General features: G+C 38.4%; 1 protein-coding gene across 1 annotated transcript in view; it reads right to left on the bottom strand.

The window, feature by feature from the left end:
- Positions 1-25561, bottom strand: part of LRP1B (LDL receptor related protein 1B) — a 2136850-nt gene that overhangs the window by 710581 nt on the left and 1400708 nt on the right. The window contains exons 28-29 of the mRNA XM_062186250.1: positions 9441-9572; positions 7924-8151 (exon numbers count right to left, since the gene is read on the bottom strand). Coding sequence (XP_062042234.1) covers positions 7924-8151; positions 9441-9572 — 360 coding nt within the window. The remainder of the gene's footprint in view (positions 1-7923; positions 8152-9440; positions 9573-25561) is intronic.

Genomic DNA, 25561 nt, shown 5'->3' on the forward strand with positions numbered 1-25561 from the left:
TGCAAAATGGAATGAATCTTCACTCACTGAAAAGACTGTTGGCAAAAGTAACCACCCTTTCGAATGTGAATGGAAATCTACTCCGAAATCTGTTCAATTAGATTCAAAGTATCACGGGGAAGTAGGTTTTCTGTAGTAGCAATGTAATCAGAAGTTCTGGAATTAAAATACTCTATATGTCTACAGACACCAATATAAAGAATAAAACTGTGATAATGTTACACTATATAAAAGAGCATTCTTTACAGATATAAATAGCTATTTGTCTAATTTTTGTTCGTTTTCCTCTTACACATTTTAGCTTTCTACCTAACTCAGCCTCACATTTCAGTTCATTCAGATAGTAGACTATTTTAATGCTAAAATGCTCAGGTGATTGTACTTGCCCAATACTTCATCTTCCAAAAGTAAACAACATATACTTTACCTAAAATAATCAGACAAATGAAGGGCCTTTTTCATTTCAAACAAATACTATTGCCAATGGCTTGGAATCTTGCAAAGTTTCCAATTTTTTTCTAAAAGTTTTTTCTTATATCTCAAAAGAAATAATAAAAAATTTGGCAATGGAACAGAGTAAAAATAATCTGCATACTCCAGCCATGTATGACCAGATGAACTGTGTAAAGTATGCTGGATTTATATTAAGTGAACACTGAAAAGGATGCACAAACCATGATGTTATAGTAAAGTCTTTTTTCTTCAATTTATTGATGCTTCTCATTGGTAAAAGAATGAGACATTCAAGGAAAAAGAGCATAATTTTGGAGTCAAAATTTCTGAGTCCAGGGATAGGCAACAGACAGCAGTTAAGATGTTGCTTGGGGCTGGCGCTCTGTTGTAGTGGGTGAAGTTGCCAACTGCAGTGCCGACATCACATTTGGGAGCCGGTTCTAGTCCTGGCTGCTATATCCAGCTCTCTGCTGTGGCCTAGGAAAGCAGTGGAGGATGGCCCAAGTCCTTGGGCCCCTACACCCGCATGGGAGACCCAGAGGAATCTCCTGGCCCCTGGCTTCGGATTAGCTCAGCTGCGGCCATTGCAGCCTTCTTGGGAGTGAATCAGCAGATGGAAGACATTCTTTCCATTCTCTCTCTCTCTCTCCCTGCCCTTCAAATAAATAAATACATCTAAAAAAAAAAAAAAAAGAAAGAAAGAAAGATGCTGCATGTGAGACTGCAATAGCTGCATTCCCTATTGGACTGCCAGGGATCAAGTCCTAGCTCCATTCCAATGCCAGCTTCTTGATAATGTGCACTCTGGGATGCAGCAGTATGTCAAGGCTCAAGTATGTGGGCCCCTGCTAGCCACGAGGGAGGCTGGGATTGAGTTTTGGCTAGTATATTAGGCTGGGCCCCTTCCCAGCTGTTTTGGACATTTGGGGAATGAATCAATGGATAGGAATGTGTTTCTCTCTTTGTCTGTGTCCCTTTCTCCTTCCTTCCCTCTCTCACACCCCATTCCCTGCCTTTCAAATAACCAAAATGAACAAATATTTTTCTAAAATATAAAAAAAAATCTTACTCCATACATGAATGGAAACAGAACTCTGGTGTTTCATAGAATGGCAATCCTGAAAAAAGCTTCCACCTATAACAACAGCAAGTAAAATGTACTTCCAGCAACTGTGTAAAGAATCAATGATTAATTAAAAAAAATAAAGATAAATGCTCAAGGTCAACTAGATTACTTTTTGCTTATATTAGGAGTTTTAGAATATATATTACTGTCTCTTTTTTTCTTACTAGATTTATTACAAACAGTACTTCAGAGTTTTTAACCAATCTATTATCTACTATCATATAATTCTGGGCAGTATGCAAGTACTCAGTCTGGGCAACTGAGCCTATGGGACCATCGTTGAAGGACAATACTTGGGATTGATGTATTTAGTCCTTAGCAGCTTGGGATAAGGTCCCAAATCATCTTCCCATTGAATAACGAAGATGACAGTACTCTCAAGATGTAACCCTGAATTGAATGTCTTTACCACATCTTCACTTTGGCTTTATAACACAGTTTGAGCTTCTGTGAACTTAAGTTTCTCATGTACAACATGGAAATAACTCATCATGATAGGCTTGCAATGATTACATTGATAATGGTTACGACAGCATTGCTGGTTCAAGACCCATCTGCTCCACATCTGACCCAGATCCCTGCTAATGTGCCTGGAAAAGCAGCAGAAGATGACCCAAGTACCTAGGACCCTGCACCATGAGAGACCCCAAAGAAGGTCCTGGCTTCTGGCTTCAGATTGGCCCAGTTCCCATCAATGCATCCATCTGGTAAGTGAAACAGTTGATAGAAGATTTCTCTCTCTCTCTCTCTCTCTCTCTCTCTCTCTCTCTCTCTCTCTCTCTCTCCTCTCTCCAGGAGTCAGACAGCCATCAGTCAGGTTGGTCCCAGTAGAGAATTAGGGAAGGGGAGTTCCTCCAAGAGGGTGCAAAATGCTTGCTACTCCCAAAGGTTATCTTAGCAAGTTAAAGTACTAGATCCCACTGTATGTTTCTCCCCAAAAGCTGCCTTTATCATGACAGAATTGCCAATCCCACTCCTTGGGTGCTTTCAATCTTATGCGAATAGTAACTGAGTTGTGATTCCACCCTTCTGAACTCCCAGTTTACTGTGAAAAAAAAGTTATCTATCCTGCTCTTCTGATGGCTCTTTTGCTTTATCTTGAGCAAGCCAGCCAAGGCAAATAAGATTACAAATCAGGTCTTTTGATGGGTTTTGTCCCCACCTTAAAGCTGATAGCTAATTGTCAGGTTTTTTCCCCAAAATTATGCTTAAAAACCCCAATACCACCATCCCTTAGGATTCACCTCTCTTGGAGCCACCCTCCAGGCCACTTAGGCAGGAGGTCTCTGACTTAAATAAAGCTTGTTATTCTCTCTGCCTTGTCCATGTGGAATTTCTCCCATGGGAGACAGAAAGGTAGCTTTTCTCTACCACCACTTCCCCCATAACTGTTCTGGATAACTCTGCCTTTCAAATAAATAAATACATCTTAAAAAAAGAAAAATAACTAATTGCTGCCAGAGAGTAGAGCCACAGTCCATTAAATCCACTAGTAAGAGCTTCTATCACCAGTTGGTATAGTTGTTTTTTTTTCTTAGAATAAAATTACCTTTGGTTTTTGTAAAGATAAAATGAAACATAGAGATGGCATTGTGGTGGCAGAAGTATAAGCCAACACTTGTATTGTTGGCATCACATATCAAAGCACCAGGTTCAGCTGGCGCTGTGGCTCAACAGGCTAATCCTCCGCCTAGCGGCGCCGGCACACCAGGTTCTGTCCCAGTTGCCCCTCTTCCAGGCCAGCTCTCTGCTATGGCCTGGGAGTACAGTGGAGGATGGCCCAAGTGCTTGGGCCCTGCACCTGCATGGGAGACCAGGAGAAGCACCTGGCTCCTGCCTTTGTATCAGTGCAGTGCGCCGGCTGCAGCATGCTGGCCGTGGCGGCCATTGGAGGGTGAACCAATGGCAAAGGAAGACCTTTCTCTCTGTCTCTCTCTCTCACTGTCCTCTCTGCCTGTCCCCCCCCCCCAAAAAAAAAAAAAAAAAAGCACCAGGTTCAATCCTGGCTGTTCCATTTATCATTTATGATCTAGTTTCCTGCTAATGTGCCTGGGAAATTAGCTGAGGATGGCATAAGTACTTGGGCCCCTGTCACCCCCATGAGAGATGCAGATGGAATTCTAATCTTCAAGTTTTGGCTCAGCCCACTGCTGGCAGTTACAGCTATCTTGGGACTGAACCAGAGGATGGAAGATCTCTTTCTTTCACCTTCTTTCTCTTGCTTTCTGTCACTCTGCCTTTCAAATAAATAAATCTTTAAAGAATATGTATGTATGAAGTCATGTGCATATATATATATATGCCTTTATCTTAACATAGTTATTGTGAATTATATATAATGATTATGCCAATAGTCGTGTATTAGTGTTTCTTCCTCTAATGAATTGTAGCTGCTCCAAGCTATTATTTTTTAAAGATTTATTTATTTGAGAGGCAGATTTACAGAGAGAGGGAAGGAGAAAAAGATAGAAGGATCTCTCATCAGCCAGTTTATTCCCCAAATGGCTGCAGCAATTGGGACTGTGCCAGGTTGAAGCCAAGAGCTTCTTCTGGTTATTCCACATGGGTGCAGGAGTCCAAGGACTTGGGCCATCCTCTTCCATTCCCTTCTCCCCCCACCCCAGCTGCATTAGCAAGGAGTTGGTGGGAAATGGAGCATCCAGGATGTGAATTAGCACCCATATGGGATGTCGGCCCTGCAGGCCATGGCTTAACCCCTGGTGACACAGCACCGGTCCCTGCTCCAAGCCATTTATATCAAATAATTCATGCGAACAATATACAAATTTGGAATATTTGTTAATGTTTCAGATTATAGAAAATGTAAGTCCGGAAAATTATCTCTAGACTGCTTTATTAAAGATTAGGCAAAGCTTCAATACTTTTCTCAGAAAATGATCTACTTGGGATGAAAGTAATGAGACGGTTTGAGGCAAATTTTTGAAGTTGGCTTCATATCATGCTTAGACGAAGGAATACAAAGAAAAAGTCTCAAGATAAAGTCCACTAAAGGGAGAAGAGCTAAATGAGAAAATACAGAGACCAGTGGTGCCAGAAGTTAGAGAAAATTCTCTATCATTCACAGGGAATCTAAAATGTAAAGAGATAAAGTACAATGACTGATGAGACTTGTCAAATGTTCATCTTAAGATTTTCCTATCCATGGAGATGTTGATCTTTAACAGTGTTTCACTCTACGAGAAAGAGAGAGGTAATATCACTCAACCTGTGTGGTAAACCAGAAACAGAGGAGTCATCCTTAATGATGTCTTTTCCTGCACCTTATGTCCAATTAACTACATCCCTTTATATTTTCCAACTTCTCTGTTTTTCATTTTCATTTGAAAGGCAGATGGAGAGAGAGAGAAAGAAACAGAGACAGACCTTCTATCTTTGGTTCACTCCACAAATATCCACAATATCTGGGTTTTGGGCAGACTCAAGCTAGGATTCCAGAATTCAATCCCAGTCTCCCATGTAGATGGCAGGAACCCAAGAACTTGAGCCATCGGTGCTGCCTCTCAGGGAATCATTATCAGGAAGTGGAATCAGAAGCAGAGTGGGGACTGTAATCTAGGCATTCAGATATCAATACAGGTACCCCAAGTGATGCCTTAACTGCTGTGTCAAATGCCCATCTGCCCCACATTTTTTTCTCTGATATTCTACCATCTCTCCACACTCCTCCATTCCCCCCTCCCTAGTTCAAGTATCTGTCAATTCTTACTACAGCCATGGTATTAATCTGTCTCCCAGAGTCCAAGTTTCAACCAACTTCTTAAACAGAATACTTCACCAACTATAAGAGATACAGTAACCTTTTCAAAGTCAAACCTAACCATGTGACCCCACACTCCACAGAACACTTTCTTGATTCTCACTATTTTGAATATTAACATAAAGATCAATAATTTGCCCTATAGCAGACAACATGATCTGATTTCTCAGTGTTTAGTCCTTCAGTTTCTGTAGGTACATTTGTCCAATTTTGTGCTTACAATCATTTTGTCCATAGCAGCAATCCTTCAATTCCTTTCCCTTATAGAAATGATTCTAATATTTGTCACAATGACTAAATTAAAAAACTATTGAACCTGATGGGCATAAATATTAACTAATAGTAATAAATATTATTAATTAGATTTTGGTTAATAATTATACAGAGTCTATAAATCTTTGTGATTTTCCCAATGATAAACATACCAAATTATTATGAAACACCTGTCCATTCTGAACATAAAAAATTGTCCCTGAATTTTTTAAAAGATGCAATATCTTCTGTTCTATAAGAATCAAAAAACCTTCTAGGAAGCATTTACATTCATGATAAAGTGCTTAACCACTTTTCTCTTAGACTTTTCTGAATTTCTTGTTGAGAAGACAACCAAGTTGCTCATCCTTCAACTACTCCTTCAAAGAGGTGTATGACCTTTATTCAGGCATTGTTATTTTAATATACTCTAACAATGGCTGTCCAACCATTTTCTTTCAACCCTGTAAAAAATTCTGAACAAAAAACAACTTTACATCAGCCATTTTAGAAAGGATCTTTTCTTGGCAAATTTGAAACACATATTTGAAGAAGCTTATGACCAAATCATTCAATAAGTTGTTTTAACAGTACTAACCTGTGATCAGTAAAGAGTTAGCCTACATTCAAGAGTAGTTTAGTCATCAAATACTTGCATACCTACTAGTGGTACTGAAGCTAGATTTCTAGAATTCTACAAGGAAAAGTCTTTTGAGAGAGATTGTGAATTTAAAACGCACACACTTACTGTTTTCATTAAGAGACTGATCATTCCTCAAATATGATTTGCTCTGAAATTTTCAATATACTTCCAAATGTAAGTATTGGTATACTTTTGTGAATTACTACTAGCTATCTTCTGCTCCAACCCCCTCCAAATCCTTTTAGCAAGTCTGGGGAGCATAAAGTTTATGTGAAACTGTCTCCTTTTTCCATTCTTGGCAAACAGTAAGCATTCAAAATTCATTTAATTATTGACCCAGAAATTATACAATGCCAAAATTTAAGCAAATATTTGGATATTTGGATACTAAATAGTTAGAATTCAACCACTATATTTACCTGTGTGTTTCACTTCAATTATGTTTTCTAAATTGAAAAATGTTACTTTTTAAAAAATGTTTGATTCAACATTTACTGATAACTTATGATTCAACTGGCTGGATCAGAAGATGTGTAACCTGGTTCTGTAGAAATACAGGCACAGGGAAATTGATAACAAGCTTAGGTCATAGGAGAAGGTCAGTCCTTCTCCACAGTTTGTGTATCTTGTTTATACAATTGTACCTATTTCCTTAAGAGCAAAAAGCATCCTCAAATCTGGTTATTTAGTAATTCATACAATAAAAGAGAGTGTTATGATTTTTTTCTTCTCATGAAAGTAAATTTCTAGTTATCAGTCTACTGTGCATTTAAACATAACATTCTACATTTTAAGGATGGACCTATATCATTAAGTTTCTAATAATTAATTCAAATCTTCAACTAATAGCATAAAGTTGAATAAAAGAGACATAATCCCAATTGTTAATGTTGGCTTTGACTACCTGTGCCTCTGGGGTCTTTTCCTTAAGGCATTCAGCTCTGGCTAAAAAGCCCAAGAGAGTATTTCAGGCATGGAAAGCCAAGACACTCTGGCACAAAAAAAAAAAAAAAAAACCTAAATTAAAGATCTCTGTGAGTGCGATCCCAACAGAATGGTCCATCAAAGAGGGAGGTACCATTCTCTGAAGGGAGGAGAGAACTTCCACTTTGACTTTGGCTTTGTCTAAATAAGAGCAGAGTCGGGGAACTCAAGAGGCTTCCATAGCCTTGGCAACTCATAACAAGAGCCTAGGGTGATTACTGATGCCATAAACAAGAGTGTCAATTTGTTAAATCAACAACAGGAGTCACTGTGCACTTCCTCTTCATGTAGGATCTCTGTCCTTAATGTGTTGGACCATGTGAATTAATGGTATAACTAGTACTCAAACAGTACTTTGCATTTTGGGTTTCTGTGTGGGGGCAAACTGTTGAAATCTTTACTTAATATATACTAAATTGATCTTCTGTATATAAAGATAATTGAAAATGAATCTTGATATGAATGGGATGGGAGAGGGAATGGGAGATGGGAGGGTTGTGGGTGGGAGGGAAGTTATGGTGGGGAAAAAGCCACTGTAATCTAAAAGCTGTACTTTGGAAATATATATTTATTAAATAAAAGTTTAAAAAAATTTTAAGAAAAGAGAAAGAATATAAAAGAGATTTGTGATTACTACAAATAAAATAACAAACATTTTAAAGGGTATAGCAGGCACAAATACTTTACCTCTTGAAATAACAGTTTCTAATCCAGTTCCATTAATAAAAGCCCGTTTAATGGTTTGTGTTTTAATATCTGTCCAGTACAAGCGTTCCTCATATGCATCGAAGTCTATCACAGTAACATCATCAATATCAGGGACTGTGAAGGCCGTGATAAAGTTAAAATATGGATTGTCAATATCCACTCCTCTGATTTCAGAACGTCTTGCATAAAGAAGAAATTTTTTCATTTCTAGAATAGAAATAGAAATTGTTTTTCTGTTATAAAGTTGACAATTTTGAAACAGCTTATAAATTCTAAAGTATTATTTTGGTTATTTTGTATATTTTAAACTCCAGAAACATAGTTAATAGTCAATGAAAATATTAATGCAAAAGCAATTTGTGTATTTTAAACTAAGCTACTCAAGATAAATTAGAATCCCAAAATCATAATTTTTCTTTAGTCTGAGATGTCAAAAATTCCCAGTAATTAATTTGATCTTAATATTTTTTAAAGAATCGTCAAACAACCATATTTATTTTTATACATGATTATAACCATATTGCAGTACATTAAATTCTTTGAAAGAACAATATTTTTCCTATATTGTCACTGAATAAAATGAAATTAAACATTGCTGTTACAAATCCTGTTCATGTTTTTAGTACAAAATAAGGGTACAGTAATATAAAGCATGCCTTCATCTTAACAAGCATTGTGAAGTACTGAGCCATTGTGATTTCTGTAGATGCCTTTCTCACACTTGGTTTGTGAAATAGCAATAGATCAAGTAAAACTAATAATAGATCAAGTAAAACATATTTTGTAGATATCCTATTCTTTTGTAGTTCTCCTAGAGTTTATTGCTTGTATTTGAGATGTATTATTATTGTGTAAAATTAAAGCCAAAAAGACTAAATTCCTGATTTAAGCTTTGGTGAGTACATAAAATTAAGTAACTGTTTTGCAAGTGAATAAAAAATTATTAATAAGAAGACATTGCCTGACTTTGATTCTTAAATTTTATCTTTTTTAGTTTAAATGTGTTGTTTTTGCTTAACAAATCTTACCAAGTTACACATTTCACATCACTTTTTCCCCTTGCAAGTTGATAATCCCTACAAAGTGATGCTGAAGTGACTTTAGAAGAGCAGGAAGAGATTAAAGCTGTTAAGTACGTCTTTGTATGCAGGTTACCTACATAATCATTTTCTGATAATGCACTTTCACTTACATCTCCCTGTTTTGCAGAGATAAATTCTGCTAACACACCAAATAAGAAAGTAGCAGGAAAAAATGAATAAGGTAATAAATAGCAAAGTGCAATATATCACATATTTAAAGAATTTGTCTCTCCCCAAAAGTTGATGAGTCATCAAGAGTGGCTAGAAATAGCAACATCCAAAATATTTTTAAATATGTTAAAAAAAATCCTGTTCTGTTTTGAGTAAAATATATATATACATATAAAAATTCTCAAACTACATAATTTGAGAAAATTCAATTTGGATTTTAAATAAGAATTTTAAGAAATTTACCATAGCAGGTCTTCTTATCCGAAGAAAGCTTCATCAAGTGGGGACAGGCACAAGCGGCACTCCTATTATAATTGATCAGACACATGTGAGAGCAAGGGCCTTTGCCTTCATTAGCTGCACAAGGATTGGGAGCTGTAATTACACAGTGAAATATTAACAGTGAAGAAGGAAGAACATATAAGGTTCACAGGGGTTATTCACTTACTGATTCAAAGTCAAGTTTCTTACATAGCACCCATTATTATTTAGAGTGGTTTAATATGACAATAATAGATAATCATACAAAGTTTTACATGAGTGAAAAATATTTCCCCACTTGAAAGATAGTAACTATGATTACTATTTCCTCTAAGAATATCATACATCCTGGTACCTTAGGACCAAAGATTTTCCTAAGGATTCAGTCTGTGAAACAGACAGCCATAATCAATGAACTGAGTATATAATAAACTCGGGCAGTCTTAGTGCAGACATTGAACATTCCAGTGGACATAGTTATTTTCCCATTCTACACATAGACTCCATTCTCTCTGCAGCACAGCACTCTTAAAGGTTTCCCTAAGAAACTGCTATTGCATATGCATCTTTTCTTCAAGTCATTTGTTCTTTTTCTAATCAGAGGCCTGTGTGAAGAAATGTCTGTTTTCATTATTCAATCATCTAATCTGCTTTGTTGTTACTATTTTTGTATTAATATGTCTGTTTGCATCACCTACACTTATAAAATTCCATTATAAATATTCACATTTCAAACATACTATTAAATTTAGCAGGTCAGTGTCATGCTCTCTTCTTTTGTGTTTCTTATCTTGTCTTCATGACTTTTGGATGAAGTTTTAATTTCAGTTCATCAATAATTATTATCTTTAATATTACTATCCATAGAGCCTATTGTGTAGAACTAGGCTCCCAAACTGAGGGTGGAAAAGACTTTTACTCTCTGACCTTAGCCTCAATATTTTAGCTTCCATTACAGAGAAGAATCTGAAAAAACAGACCTTATAAGGTTAACCCCAGCTTATTAACTCCTTTGGTCCTATCACATTTCTCTGTCATCAAACCTGTCATAAAAATATACAAATTTTAACTATTTCTTTGGGTGTCTTCATTTCTTCAGGTAGGCTCCTGAGTTATGTAAAATTTATATTGTCTCTATATTTCTCATGTTAATCTGCCTGTTGGAAAGTGGCTTCAGCCATGAACCTGACAGATAGAGAAAATCATATTTTATCTATTTTATAGAAGTTAATCTCAGTTCTGCATAGTTCTAAAACACAAAGAATGAAAATCAAGGAGATATAAGAGTATATCAGTAACTTCACAGAAAATGGAATTAACAGATGAATTTGTTTTGGCGTGGAACAAACTGCTCCTACAAAGCCTACAAAGCATTCAGGGGAAACATTTACTAACACTTGTCTTAGGAGTGGTGGACAGAGCTATTAATTATGTATATTAGACCAATTTGATTTGTGTGATGTGCTCAATAGGATCTTTTTTGTGTTAGCCATCTGGATCAACCTTGAAGAATTTTTTGCTCTTTATCTATGCATTCCTTATGTATTCCCAGAAATTCCTTCCTTAAAATTAACCAGTAGTCTCTTCAGAGACAACACTTGACTAATTGTCTTGAAGGTGCTTGAATCCAATCACTTTCTAGAGATAATAATCTCCAACAAGTGAGAAATTCACCCCTCACTTGCCTTTCTCTGCCAAACCAATGTATGCTCATCACATAATACATAAATTCTGATTAGAATTTGACAGCTTAGTATACTGGCTAAGATCCATTGAAAGTGTCTGGACTTGTGTCTCCCAGGCCTAGGTCATTCATATTCCATTCTGAATAAACTTTATATTAACATTTTAACAGATCCTGTTTAATACACATTTTGCATTAACTGCTAAAGACTCCTCATGTAGTATAACTATAGAAGATATGAAAAATTAACTGAATTTCATAAATACTCAGTGTGACTTTGTCAATCTTCAGTACTCTTCATGAGATTATAAATGCAATGTCTTAACATTTGATAAAAAATAAAGTAGGGAACAGTGTTGTGGTGCAGTAGGTAAAGCCACTGCCTGTGATGTCAGAATGCTATATGGGTACAAGTTCAAGCCCTAGCTATACCACTTCTGATCCATCTCCCTGCTGATGCACTGGGAAAGCAGTGGGAGATAGTCTAAGTGCTTGGGCATCTGTACCTATGCAAGAGACTGTGAAGAAGCTCCTGTCTCCTGGCTCATGGCTTTGGCCTGGCCCAGTCCTGGTCTTTTTGGCCATTTTGGGAGTGAACCATGCAATGGAAGACCTCTTTCTCTCTAACTCTGGTTTTCAAGTAAATAAAATAAATTTTTTAAAAAAGAGAATAAACAGAAATAAACCAAAGGCTCAGAAACAACTCAATTTCCTAAGAATTATTTTCCATTTCATTTGAAAGACAGAGAGAGAGAGAGAGGGAGAGAGAGGAGGATCATCTGTTGATTCATTTCCTCAATGCCCACAAGGGTTAGTCTAGGCAAAAGAAAGGAAGAGAAGGTCTCCCACACTGGTAGCTGGCACCCAAGTACTTAATTCATCATCTGCTAACTCCCAAGGTACATATTAGCAGGAAACTGGATGAGAAATGGTGTCAGTACTTGAACCCAGGCACTGTGATATAGGATGTATGCATCCTACGTGGCAACATAAGCCACTGTGTCAAACACCCAACTCTTCATACAAGTTTATTTACAAAACACATAGGAGGCTTAATTCAGACTAAGGGCTGTTGTGTGCCATCTTCTAAGCAAGATAAGTGTTATGCTGGAAGGATCTATGACTTAGATACATACACATTTTTTTTCCTAAAATCCCGATGGCATCTATTACTGCGTTAGACTAATGACATTTGGATTCATATGCACAGTTTTAGATGCATGTTGATGCATGTTTTAAAATGGTAACAGTCAAAATTTGGAGAGTGAATCAACCATCTTCTAAAGCACACTGTAGCTGCAGGTGAAGAGATTAAATAATGCATAACCATAATACTGTACAGAAGAACCAAATGTTAATTGTGCAATCACACAAGACTGATGCATACTTTGTAAAGAAAACAATATCATTAAAGATAATTTCATATTTCATCCAAACATGCTTAATTATAGTTCATTTCTCACCAACAAAAAAATGAGCACCTTAAAGTCAAACCATTATTTTTCCCATAAATTCAAATAAAATACCTGCATATGTTAATGCGTAAATGTATGATATTTATTTGTCTAATACAAACATGCTCAAAGTAGAAGGATGCCAGCATCTAGTTTGTTAGATGAAAGGAAGATATTGCTCCCTCCCCTATAGTCATTTTGATAGTAACTAATTTTCATCCTCTTAATGAGTTTTCTTGGTATAAAAATAATTATTGGTATAATAAAATAATTCACCTATGTTAGTAATTTTTCTTTAGAAAAGGACTTAATATTTTTAAAGACTCATTTATTTTAAAGTTAGAGTTATAGATAGAAAGGGAGAGTCAGAGAGACAGACAGCTGGTTCACTCCCTAAACAGTCTCAGTATGGGATTGACCAGGCCAAAACAAAGAGCCTGAATTCTGCCTGGACCGCCCATGTGGGTAGCCAGGGACAAGGACCTTCTGCTTTCTTTCCAGAAGCACCAGTAGGGAGTTGGAACAACAGTGCCAGTCCCAGGATTTGATATTTTCAGAGACAGTATTTTCAAAAGCACTTTGCAATTAAACTAATCCCAGAATCTATTTTCTCTAAAACAAACATTTCTAGGTGATAATTTTAACTTTTGACATTGAGAAACTCAAGTGAATTATTTAAATATACACATGTAGCAGAATATGACAAGTAAAAGATGTTATCACTGTTTTAGTTTCATCAGTTTCCAGCAGTACTAGGTATGTAGCAGCTACTTGCATCAAATTATGTCATATTTAATGGATTAATTTTACACTGTATTTTCATGAAGTAGAATATAAAATGTCTAAAAATCTTATTTCCACAAATATCTGTGTGCACAAAAAGAATTTTTGAAAGCCACAAACATTATTTCTACTTATTTATGTGCAGTTCTCTTTAAAAGGGTGAGAATAAACATGAAGTATGATCCTGTATTTCCAGATGGAGTAGATTTTAAAATAACAATGAGCTCTTTGTAAGTCTAAAGAAGTGATATACATTTTTGACATGTTAACTTATTTGTAATTTATTTCACTTATTTTTTGCTTTCAAAGAATAAGCATTTGTATCAGAGAACTTTTTAAGTTTATAATAATTATATAATCTTGGCCAGCGCCGCGGCTCAATAGGCTAATCCTCCGCCTAGTGGCGCCAGCACACAGGGTTCTAGTCCTGGTCCGGGCGCCAGATTCTGTCCCGGTTGCCCCTCTTCCAGGCCAGCCCTCTGCTATGGCCCGGGAGTGCAGTGGAGGATGGCCCAAGTGCTTGGGCCCTTCACCCCATTGGAGACCAGAAGCACCTGGCTCCTGGCTTTGGATCAGCGCGATGCGCCAGCCACGGTGGCCATTGGAGGGTGAACCAATGGCAAAAAGGAAGACCTTTCTTTCTGTCTCTCTCTCTCACTGTCCACTCTGCCTGTCAAAAAAAAGAAAATTATATAATCTTTTTTTTTTTTTTTTTTTGTCTAGGACATTGGTTCTCAACCAGTACTAGTCAAAGTGATTTTGCCTCCTACCTGGGGACATTTGGGAAAGATGGAGACATTCTAGGTTATTACAACTGGGGCTACTGTTGGCAAATTTAAGGTGTACAGCCAGGGATCTAATATGCATCCTACAAGTTAAAGGTAAGTTCCTGAAACTAGCAATTATCTACCCAACATGTGGAAAGTGCAAAGGCTGAGGAGCCTTTACCTTGGACTAGGACTATGGATTCTGCCTCCCTAACAATTATGACTGAACGGTTCTAAATGACTCATGGTTTCTATGACTAAGGCAAGAACCAAAAATAACCAACAACAAAGGAAAAAAACCACTTCTTAGATTCCTTTCTTACTAATCTTTCCCACTACATCAAGATTGACTCTTGTCCTTTATTTTTAAAAGTAGAAATTGGTAATGCAGGGTAAACTTACTATCTGTATGAGAATTTATTTACAATTTAGCTTTGAAATTTGCATAATTTGCCAAGGGAATAATGCTAAAAATGATAATTAAGTCTTTCAGGAATACCAACAAAACTCATTAACTCATAATATGGTTTTATGATGATGCAGAAGGATTCATTAGGAAACTAAATTAGGTGCTAGGTTGTATGACAGGTATGGTTGAGCAAGGGATTACATATTATGAGAGGAAGGTAAAAGAAGAGAAAATGAGTTCTATTGTGTTTTTCTACATCAACAGTTGAAATGAGGTGGCAATGTTCCTTTGGCAATTCTCATTTCTCCTGTCTGTTGCTCACTTCTTGTGTTCTTCTACCAGACTCCCAATACTGCATGATACACAACATACCTCATTAGAGAAGCCTCCCAAGTTTACTCAAATCTCAAAATTTAAAAAAAAATTAAAGATTTATTTATAGGGGGGCCGGTACTGTGGCATAGTGCATAAGGCTGCCACCTGCAGTGCCAGCATCCCATATAGGCACCAGTTCAAGTCCCAGCTGCCCCACTCCCCATCCAGCTCTCTGCTATGGCCTAGGAAAGCAGCAGAAGACAGCCCTTGGGTCCCTGCACCCATGTGGGAGACCCGAAAGAAGTTCTTGGCTCCTGGCTTCAGATCAGCACAGCTTCAGCCATTTCAGCCAACTGGGGAGTAAACCAATGAATGGAAGACCTCTCTTTCTCTTTTCCTCTCCTCGCTCTGATTAACTTTGACTTTCAAATAAATAAATAAATCTTTAAAAAATTTATTTATTAAAAGCAGAGCAACAGAGAAAGAATGGGAGAGGGAGAGAAAGAGATAGATTCTTCATCCGTTGGTTCATTCCTCAAATGGCTTCAATGTCCATGGCTAGGCCAAGCTGAAGCCAGAAGGAAGGAGTTCCTCTGGGTCTCCCATGTGGGTGAAGGGGCCCAAGAATTTGTGCCATCTTCCGGTGCTTTCCCAGGTACATTAGCAGGACTGCTGGATTGAAAGTGGAGCAGCCAGGATGCAAACTAGTGCCCAGATGGGATGCTGACTGCCAAAGGGAAATGGTAGCTTAACCTGGTACTCCACTCTGCCAGCTCCCAGGCCTCTTCTCTCACTCTTTGCCAAGTAAAGGCCCAGCTCCTGCTCTGTCTGCAGAGCAAGACTAGGTGAAGGCTTCTTGTCTGTATCTGAAAAAAGGAAAAGATCAGGGGAGTAGACATCTCCTCTTGGGGGGATTCTACAGAGCTTATGGAAAGGATGGACACAGGACGGGCGATTTCGTCATCAGTGGCCACTCCAGGGTCCATACTCATCCCCAGCAGGTGACTACAGCATCTCCTGGTGCCTATCCCTGTCAGGATGATAGTTATCTTGGAACATCCTCTCCAGCTCCTCCTGCTGGTATGAGTGATGCAGGGTTCTCGTCTTTTTCCAAACTTGGCAGATCACTTCTGGAGCCGCTTCTTCAAGTCTGTGTTTGGTTCTTCTGGGCCCACGTGCTGAGGAAGTTGGCTGGCCTGATCCATCGTTGTTTGTGGCTCTGGCTGAGTTTGTGACACCTGGAGGCCAGCTCCATGGCAGTGAGCTGAGTCTGCATACCAGGGGCTTGAGCACAGGGCGTTTTCCCTGTCATCCCCTCTCTGACTGCTGAGGCTGGGGTCCCATTTTGGGTACAGTTCTGTCTTTGAGGAGAACCCTGGAGTTGGGTACTTGGCATCCTCTCCAGCTTTGGCTCCAATCGGTCCCCCAGAGGCCTCTGATGTCTTCTCCCCAGAGGTGGTGCAGTTCTTCACTCAGGGCATCCTGAACATGGGGTATTAACCAAGCTGTGGTTCCTTCTCCTTCAACCAATAGCCAGGGGCTTGCTGGTACATTCCTGGCAAAGAATCACATGATGCCAGGAAAGTACCAACAAGCCCCTGGCTATTGGATCATCAGTGGGTTCCCTGGCTCAGACTCTCACTTCTGCAGCCAGTCTGTGCTGCAAAGGAGCCATCTAATGAGGTCTAGTGGGCAAGCAGGTGTGCCCAGCCCACATGGCCCTGGGGAACCACAGTCAGAGCCTTTTCCCCTCATCCCCATCTCCAGGACGAGGACAACCAGGGGGTCCAGGGCAGGGCATGGGACATTGGCAGGGATCTCTGCAGTCAGCTTCCTTAGATAGATTGCAATAAATTGTGGAAGTGAACAATTCATGCAACTGCAAATACTTGAGATTCACCTCCACAATCCTGAAACATCCTTTTGAGAGTACATGTATTTGGAGGTAGGAGCTTTAACTAATCATATAAAAAACAAATTGCTCATAACTGTAATTGAATATATTAATAGGCCTAAATGAAATTCCTCATCTTTTGTGCTTCATAAATGATATGTAGCCCCCTAAGGAGCAATATCACTAATAGCATCAGAATCTAGATTTTTTTAAAAAATGAGATCATCCCATTTTTTTATATAAATGTTGTCGAGTTTAATTTTCTACAGAAATGTTTTCCTGATGTAATTGGAGGCACTTAAATAATTTCAGTGTTAAAGCTATTCTGTGAGAAACAACCTGTGATTTCTCTATATTATTATGATATAATGGAAAATCATAAAAAATATTAAAGTTTCCCAAAATGGAATAATATTTTCCCACAACATACTAGAAACTATGCTAAATGTTTTATAAACATTGTTCCATTTATTCCTCTTAGTGGCCACTTTTGTTTATGAAAACAAATTGACCTCATTTTGCAGAAGAGAAAACTTAATTTTGGAAAGATAAAATGATTTACACAACTACCAAGAGGGGAACAAAGATTCAGATTTCAGAGTATGAACTGTAACCATGACAGTATACAGTCTCTCCAAGCAAAGTAATTCATTTAGATCCATTCAGTTATTTGTTGAGCAATTCATGGTTGCCTTCCAGAAAACGTGATGGGGGGGGGGGGTATGCATATAGCCTTAAAGTACAATTTCTATACATATATTTAATCTAATTGTTATTATTGTAGAGAAACCTCTCAATGCCTCATTCATTCTCTGTTGCTGGATTTTGATCTGTTTTCCTAAAGAATACTGCCACATTAATGTTATCTGGAACAGTTTGTACATTCGCCATAAGCTATGATTTCCAAGCTCAAAATAAAACAGGGTATTTGAGTCAGTTGTCTTTGTTGGTAAAATAACAAGTTCCTTGCAAAATAGTTCTATTTTTATCAAATATTTAAGTTCCTTTTGACTGAGTTCTTTTCAGGGAAGGAAAGTGTCTTCAAAAGGGACAACAGAAAGAGTTTGCAACACTTTATATTTAAAGTGATATCACATTCTTGAGTTACTTGAAGAAACGTTTCCAATCAGAACAACTAAAGAAATATAAAAGAAAATGCAAATCCCAGGATTTGTGGAAGCTTGCTGGATTCATATGAAAACAGCCTCACTGATGGTTAAATCAGTGAGGCAGTCAGGATTATGAAAACACCCTTGGGCTGAGGGGCAACACAGAATTGCAAGGCTCCTTCATGGTACACCACAAGCATTCTAAAGAAGACAGTTAGACTTCTTTCATGTTTGCAACAACTCTGCTGACCAGCTAAGGCAGGGGAGTCTAGTGTTGATGTGAAAAACAAAGTAATCATGAGAATTATGTCTGTGTGTCTTTCTTTCTATGTCTATCTAGCTAGCTAGCTATTATTCCTTCATTCATTGCTTTTACTTAAGACTTATACAATATTTAGTATTTGCCAGCTCTTTTATAAGAACTTCAAAGAAACTAGTGTAGTTAATCTTTGTCACAATTCATTTTCTAGATCTAAAAGCTAATGTTGAGGGGCCGGTGCTGTGGTGTAGTGGGTAAAGCTGCCGCCCTCAGTGCTGGCATCCCATATGCCGGTTGGAGTCCTAGCTACTCCACTTCCAATCCAGCTCTCTGCTATGGCCTGGGAAGGCAGTAGAAGATGTCTCAAGTTCTTGTGCCCCTGCACCCACTTGGGAGATCCGGAAGAAGCTCCTGGCTCCTGGCTTCGGATCAGCACAGTTCCGGACATTGCAGCCATCTGGGGAGTGAACCAACGGATGGAAGACCTCTCTCTCTCTCTCTCTCTTTCTCTCTCTGCCTTTTTGTAACTCTGCTTTTCAAATAAATAAATAAACTTTAAAAACAAAAGCAAAACTAACAAAAAAGCCAATGTTGAGAAAGGTCATGCCATCAGAATGCGACAAAGTTAAAATTTGAGCTCAAGCTTTCTGGCTCTAAAATCGTCCTCATTATTTCTAAGCTGATAGCTAGATGGTTTCATTTTTTTTTTTAAATTGCTTATGTGACTTAACATTACAAAATTATTATTTAATGATTTATATATTTTCAGTAAAAGTATTTGAAACTTTTACTAATATCAAATCTCAGACATATTACAAAAAGTCACAGAAATTTTTATTTCACTAATTATTGCTAAACTTCTTTCAGATTGCCAAATCCAATGAATACATTTGTATATTTCCTTTCTTTCTTTTATAAGATTTATTTGGAAGACAGAGCACAGAGACAGAGGAGGGAGGGGATAGAGAGGGAGATCTTCCATCTAGTGATTCACTTCCCAAACAGCCACAAGAGCTAGGACTGGGCCAGGCCTACCTCTAAACTGAATAAAGTGTCAGCAAACGGTGGCCTGCAGGATAATACTGGATTGCGAGTTACTTTTTTAAATGATTAGGGAAAAAGCGCAAATGAAAATATTTCAAAATACCTGGAAATTATTTGTAATTCAAATTTCAGTATCCAGAAATTAGAATTTACTGAAATACAGCTACACTCATTAATTTTCCATATGACTGCTTTCACATTATAATAGCAGTTGAGTAACTGTAACAGAACCCATATTACCATAAAGTCTAAAATACTAACTATGTGGCCCTTAATCAAATCAGTTTGCTGACCTCTCCCCATGGTTTCTATGCCACACTAAGGCTGTGAGGCAATTATACAAACCAGAACACTGAAACCATAGTTAATCTTCTTTCTCTCTTTAGCCTCCCATCCACAAACCTTTGCCACTATTTTTTATTGGCTTTGCCTTTATGTATAACTATAATAGGCTCTCTAGTCTTAAGACCATCTCCAAGAATTAATCAGCAGCCATCTCCTAATCTAAAGCAGTAGCTTCCCATAATGGTTAATTTCATGTGTCAGCTTGACAGAGTTAGGGGATGTTCAAATAGTTGGTAAGATGTTATTTCTGGGTGTGTATTTCTGGACATGATTAGCATTTTAATTAGTAGCCCCTGTGAGGAAAAGCCTGCCCTCACCAATGCAGGTGGGTATGACACAATCCACTTAGGACTGAACAGAACAAAAAAGTAGAGGGAAGGCAAATGTGTTTCCTGTTTGAGGTAGAACATCCATCTCCCCCTACCTCTATCACTGACAGTCCAGATTCTTGAGCTTGTGAAATTCTGAATTGGGGTTTTATACCATTGCTCCCCTTCCACTCCTGGTTCTCAGGCCTTTGGACTCAGGTTGAATACACCAAAGGCCTTCTTGGATCTCCTGATGGCCTACAACAGATTGCACTACTTTTTTTTTTTTTTTTTTTTTTTTTTTTTTTTGACAGGCAGAGTGGATAGTGAGAGAGAGAGAGACACAGAGAGAAAGGTCTTCCTTTTTGCCATTGGTTCACCCTCCAATGGCCGCTGCTGCCGGCCCATCGCGCTGATCCGAAGCCAGGAGCCAGGTGCTTCTCCTGGTCTCCCATGGGGTGCAGGGCCCAAGGACTTGGGCCATCCTCCACTGCCTTCCCAGGCCATAGCAGAGAGCTGGCCTGGAAGAGGGGCAACCGGGATAGAATCCGGCGCCCCAACCGGGACTAGAACCTGGTATGCCAGCGCCGCAAGGCATAGGATTAGCCTGTTGAGCCACGGCATCAGCTGAGATTGCACTACTTTTTAGCCTCCACAATCCTGTGAGCACATTCATGTGATATTCCTCCCCTCCACCATCCTCCCCCCCACCTCCGCCCCGACTGGTTTTGGTTCTCTGGAAACCCTTGACTAATAAACTTCTTTACCAGTCTCCTACTTCCAATCCTGTCTCTCTCCAATCTATCATTTGCAAATCTGCTGTTTACATTCCCTTGACAAAAATGTTTACTATTTTTCTGTTTTCCTTAGTGCAGTGGTTCTTAAAGTCTTTAGGGTTTCCTGGGAAATTAGTAAAGATCCAAAATCTCAAGCCTCACTTCAGACCTACTAATCAGAAACCCCAGAGAACATCCATTCCTCTGTATGTTAATGAATGCTCCAAGTAAATTTGATACACACTCAAATTTGAGGTAGGTGGAACCAGTTAGTCTAAAGGACGAAAATCCTCATTCCTTTGTAAATGATCATTTAAGTCCCACCCTGATATGAACCCTGCCAAATCATGGTTACCATTTATTCCAACTTGTAGTCACTTCAACCTTCAAATGCAGAAATAAAACCCTACACATTCGGCAGTTTGCATCAGATTGCATAGATAGTTAATGATAGAGGAAGAATTATGTTAGACTTATACCAAGGTATTTGTTTTTAAGAACACATCCTACTACCTTGGTGACATACATTGACATTCAAAATCCATCCGTAATAATAATCATTTTATTTATCCTAATTGTTAACTTATTCTGTTTCTGTTTTAAAGACTCCAATCTCCAAGAAGGTAAGAAACTGTCCAATAGGAATACATCAATATCCTAACTCTTTACTGCCACCTGGTGATAATTCCAAGGAGAATGTCAATATATAGTACATGAATTCAATGTCTTCTTTCTGTGGAGTGTAGTGGTTAAGGCAAAAGCTCTAGCTTCAGATGTCCTGGGTTCAGATAATAAGGCTATCTTCCCCTGGGTACTGGATCAGAAACAAGTCACTTAGCATTTTTCAATGTAACTCATAAAACTAGGTAGCTGATAGTCTTCTCAATGAAATTGCAATGAGGATTAACAAGTGTTGGCTAATATTGTAATTATTATTAAGGATTTATCTCAACTCTATAATTGACATAAATGACATTTTGTTCTTCACTTTAGAATCTAGTTGAATAGATAAGACAGCGTTAAGAAATTATTAAATAACTATACAAGCTCTAAATGCTGAGTGCTTATGGTTTTAATCATGAAAGCGGAAGAAGTCAAATATAAGTTGATATAAAATTTATAAATTTATAATTGTTTTAAGGCTTTGAAGTGAGAAGCTCTCTTGGGAGGATTGTTCCCACACATCTTAGTGTAGATTGAGACTAGTATCTCTAAATTATTAATAAGCACACGATATAGGGACCGGTGCTGTAATGCAATGGGTTAAAGACCCAGCCTGCAGTGCCAGCATCCCATATGGGTGCCAGTTCAAGTCCTGGCTGCTCCACTTCCAATACAGCTCTCTGCTATGGCCTGGGAAAACAGTAGAAGATGGCCCAAGTCCTTGGGCCCCTGCACCCATGAGGGAGACCTGGAAGAAGCTCCTGGCTCCTGGCTTCGAATCAGCTTAGCTCTGGCCGTTTTGGCCATTTCGGGAGTGAACCAATGGATAGAAGACATCTCTCTCTCTCTCTCTCTCCAGCTCTACCTCTCTATGTAACTCTTTCAATTAAATAAAATAAATCTTTTTAAAAACACATGATATAAATGCATACTTAATTATTACAAAGTCCTGATCAAGGGGCGGAGCCAAGATGGCGGATAGTGAGGACGTGTGCCTTAGTTTGGGAAAATAAACTTTCATAAAAGCGGAATTATTGTAGCATCAGGAAAAAACTCAAGAAAAAAACTGCAGAGGAATCGCTTCCGGATCTTGTGGAGGAAACACAGAGGACTTACAGGGAACCCACCGCGTGGAAAACCAACCGAGACAAGCCGAGCGGCAGCGGCGGGAGAGGAGGCAGAGCCACAGAATCTCGCCAGCGCGGGAACGGAGGAGGGTAAGAAAGACAAAGACCTGAGAAGTCCGAGACATTGGGGGGAGGGGGAACAGAGGCCTCTCCCTTCACTCACCAAGCAAAACAAAGAGCACCGCGATTTTACATATGTAAAGCTCAGCCAAACTCAGTATCTTTAGCGAAACTGGAGAACACATTGAGGGCTGCATAAACGCTGTGTATGGTCCCAGGGGTAGATCAAACGAATACTCACAGAGGCTAGATTTCAACTACCCTCAACCCCACTCCCAACTAAGTCAAAACAAAAAAAAAAAAAAAACAAACAAAAAAAAAAAAAAAAAGAGAGAGAGAGAGAGAGCGTCCCAGCAAGGAGCAAATAATCTGGGAGAGTCGCTCTTTACACAGCCTTAAACCTCAAGAAACAAGCATAGCCCTCTGACCACACCCATCACAGCCCCTAAGGCTCCAACAAAACAGACAGCTCACTTAGAGGCATAGTATAACGAGAGAAAAAAAACAAAAACAAAAACACCACAAATTATCTCTAACATGCCAAGCAAGAAACATAGAAGCGGAGCTACCAAGAACAAGGAAGGCACTATGACGCCCCCAAGTGAACAAGACATGCCAATGCAAGATTATGAAGATGAAGAGATAGAGCAAATGCAAGAAGCAGATTTCAAAAAATTCACAAGAACATTAAGAAGTTCTCAAAAACAAATTCTTGAACTACAGAAATCCTTAATGGACAAGATATAAAATCTCTCCCGTGAAAATGAAATATTAAGGAGGAATCAAAATGAAATGAAACAACTAGTGGAACAGGAAATTGCGATAGTGAAAAAAAAACCTCAATGAAATGAAGAACTCAATAGATCAAATGGCAAACACATTAGAGAGCCTTAAAAACAGAATGGATGAAGCAGAGGAGAGAATATCAGAATTAGAAGACAGAGAACAGGAAAGGAAACAGTCAAATCAAAGAAAAGAAGAAGAAATCAGAAATCTAAAAAATACTGTCAGGAATCTACAGGATACTATTAAAAAACCCAACATTCGGGTTCTAGGAGTTCCTGAAGGCATGGAAAGGGAGAAAGGATTAGAAGGCCTTTTTAGTGAGATACTAGCAGAAAATTTCCCAAGTTTGGAGAAGGACAGAGACATCCTAGTACAGGAAGCTCAGAGAACCCCTAATAAACATGATCAAAAGAGATCCTCACCACGACACGTCGTAATCAAACTCACCACAGTGAAACACAAAGAAAAGATCCTAAAATGTGCAAGAGAGAAACGACAGATTACTCTCAGAGGATCTCCAATTAGACTTACAGCTGATTTCTCATCAGAAACCCTACAAGCCAGGAGAGAATGGCGAGATATAGCCCAGGTACTAAGAGAGAAAAACTGCCAGCCCAGAATATTATATCCTGCAAAGCTCTCATTTGTGAATGAAGGTGAAATTAAGACCTTTCACAGCAAACAGAAATTGAAAGAATTTGTCGCCACTCGTCCAGCCCTGCAAAAGATGCTTAAAGACGTGTTACATACAGAAACACAGAAACACGGTCACCAATATGAAAGAAGGTAAAGGAAGGAAACCTCAGAGCAAAAGATCACAGGAATCTCAAACCAGATATTAGAAAATATCTCTGGCAAATGGCAGGGCAAAGTTACTCCTTCTCAATAGTCACATTGAATGTTAATGGCTTGAATTGTCCAGTTAAAAGACACCGATTGGCTGATTGGATTAAGGAACAAAACCCATCCTTTTGCTGCTTACAAGAAACCCATCTATCCAACAATGATCCATACAAGCTGAGAGTGAAAGGCTGGAAAAAGATATACCACGCCAACAGAAATGAAAAGAGAGCGGGCGTAGCCATCTTAATATCGGACAACATAAACTTTACTACAAAAACTGTTAGGAGAGACAAAGAGGGGCACTATATAATGATTAAGGGATCCATTCAACAAGAAGATATAACGATTATCAACGTATATGCACCTAATTACAGGGCACCAGCTTATTTAAAAGACTTGTTAAGGGACTTAAAGGGAGACTTAGACCCCAATACAATAGTACTGGGGGACTTCAATACTCCACTCTCAGAGATAGACAGATCAACAGGACAGAAGATCAACAAGGAGACAGTAGATTTAAATGACACTATTGCCCAAATGGGTCTAACAGACATCTACAGAACATTTCATCCTACATCTAAGGACTTTACATTCTTCTCAGCAGTACATGGAACCCTCTCTAGGATTGACCACATACTAGGCCATAAAGCAAGTCTCAGCAAATTCAAAAGAATTAGAATCATACCATGCAGCTTCTCAGACCACAAAGGAATGAAATTGGAAATTGGCAACTCAGGAATCCCTAGAGCACGTGTAAACACATGGAGATTGAACAATATGCTCCTGAATGAACAACGGGTCATAGAAGAAATTAAAAGAGAAATCAAAAATTTTCTGGAAGTAAATGAGGATAACAGCACAACATACCAAAACCTATGGGATACAACAAAAGCAGTGTTAAGAGGAAAGTTTATATCAATAGGTGCCTACATCAAGAAATTGGAAAGGCACCAAATAGATGAGCTTTCAAATCATCTCAAGGATCTAGAAAATCTGCAGCAAACCAAACCCAAACCCAGTAGGAGAAGAGAAATAATTAAAATCAGAGAAGAAATCAACAGGATTGAATCCAAAAAAACATTACAAAAGATCAGCCAAACGAGGAGCTGGTTTTTTGAAAAAATAAACAAAATTGACACCCCATTGGCCCAACTAACTAAAAAAAGAAGAGAAAAGACCCAAATCAATAGGATCAGAGATGAAATGGGAAACGTAACAACAGACGCCACAGAAATAAAAAGAATCATCAGAAATTACTACAAGGACTTGTATGCCAGCAAACAGGGAAATCTATCAGAAATGGACAGATTCTTGGACACATACAACCTCCCTAAATTGAGCCAGGAAGACATAGAAAACCTAAACAGACCAATAACTGACACAGAAATTGAAACAGTAATAAAGGCCCTCCCAACAAAGAAAAGCCCAGGACCAGATGGATTCACTGCTGAGTTCTACCAGACATTTAGAGAAGAAC

Source organism: Lepus europaeus, chromosome 1 (genome assembly GCF_033115175.1).
Source record: "Lepus europaeus isolate LE1 chromosome 1, mLepTim1.pri, whole genome shotgun sequence".
In the NCBI taxonomy this organism is placed as follows: Eukaryota; Metazoa; Chordata; class Mammalia; order Lagomorpha; family Leporidae; genus Lepus; species Lepus europaeus.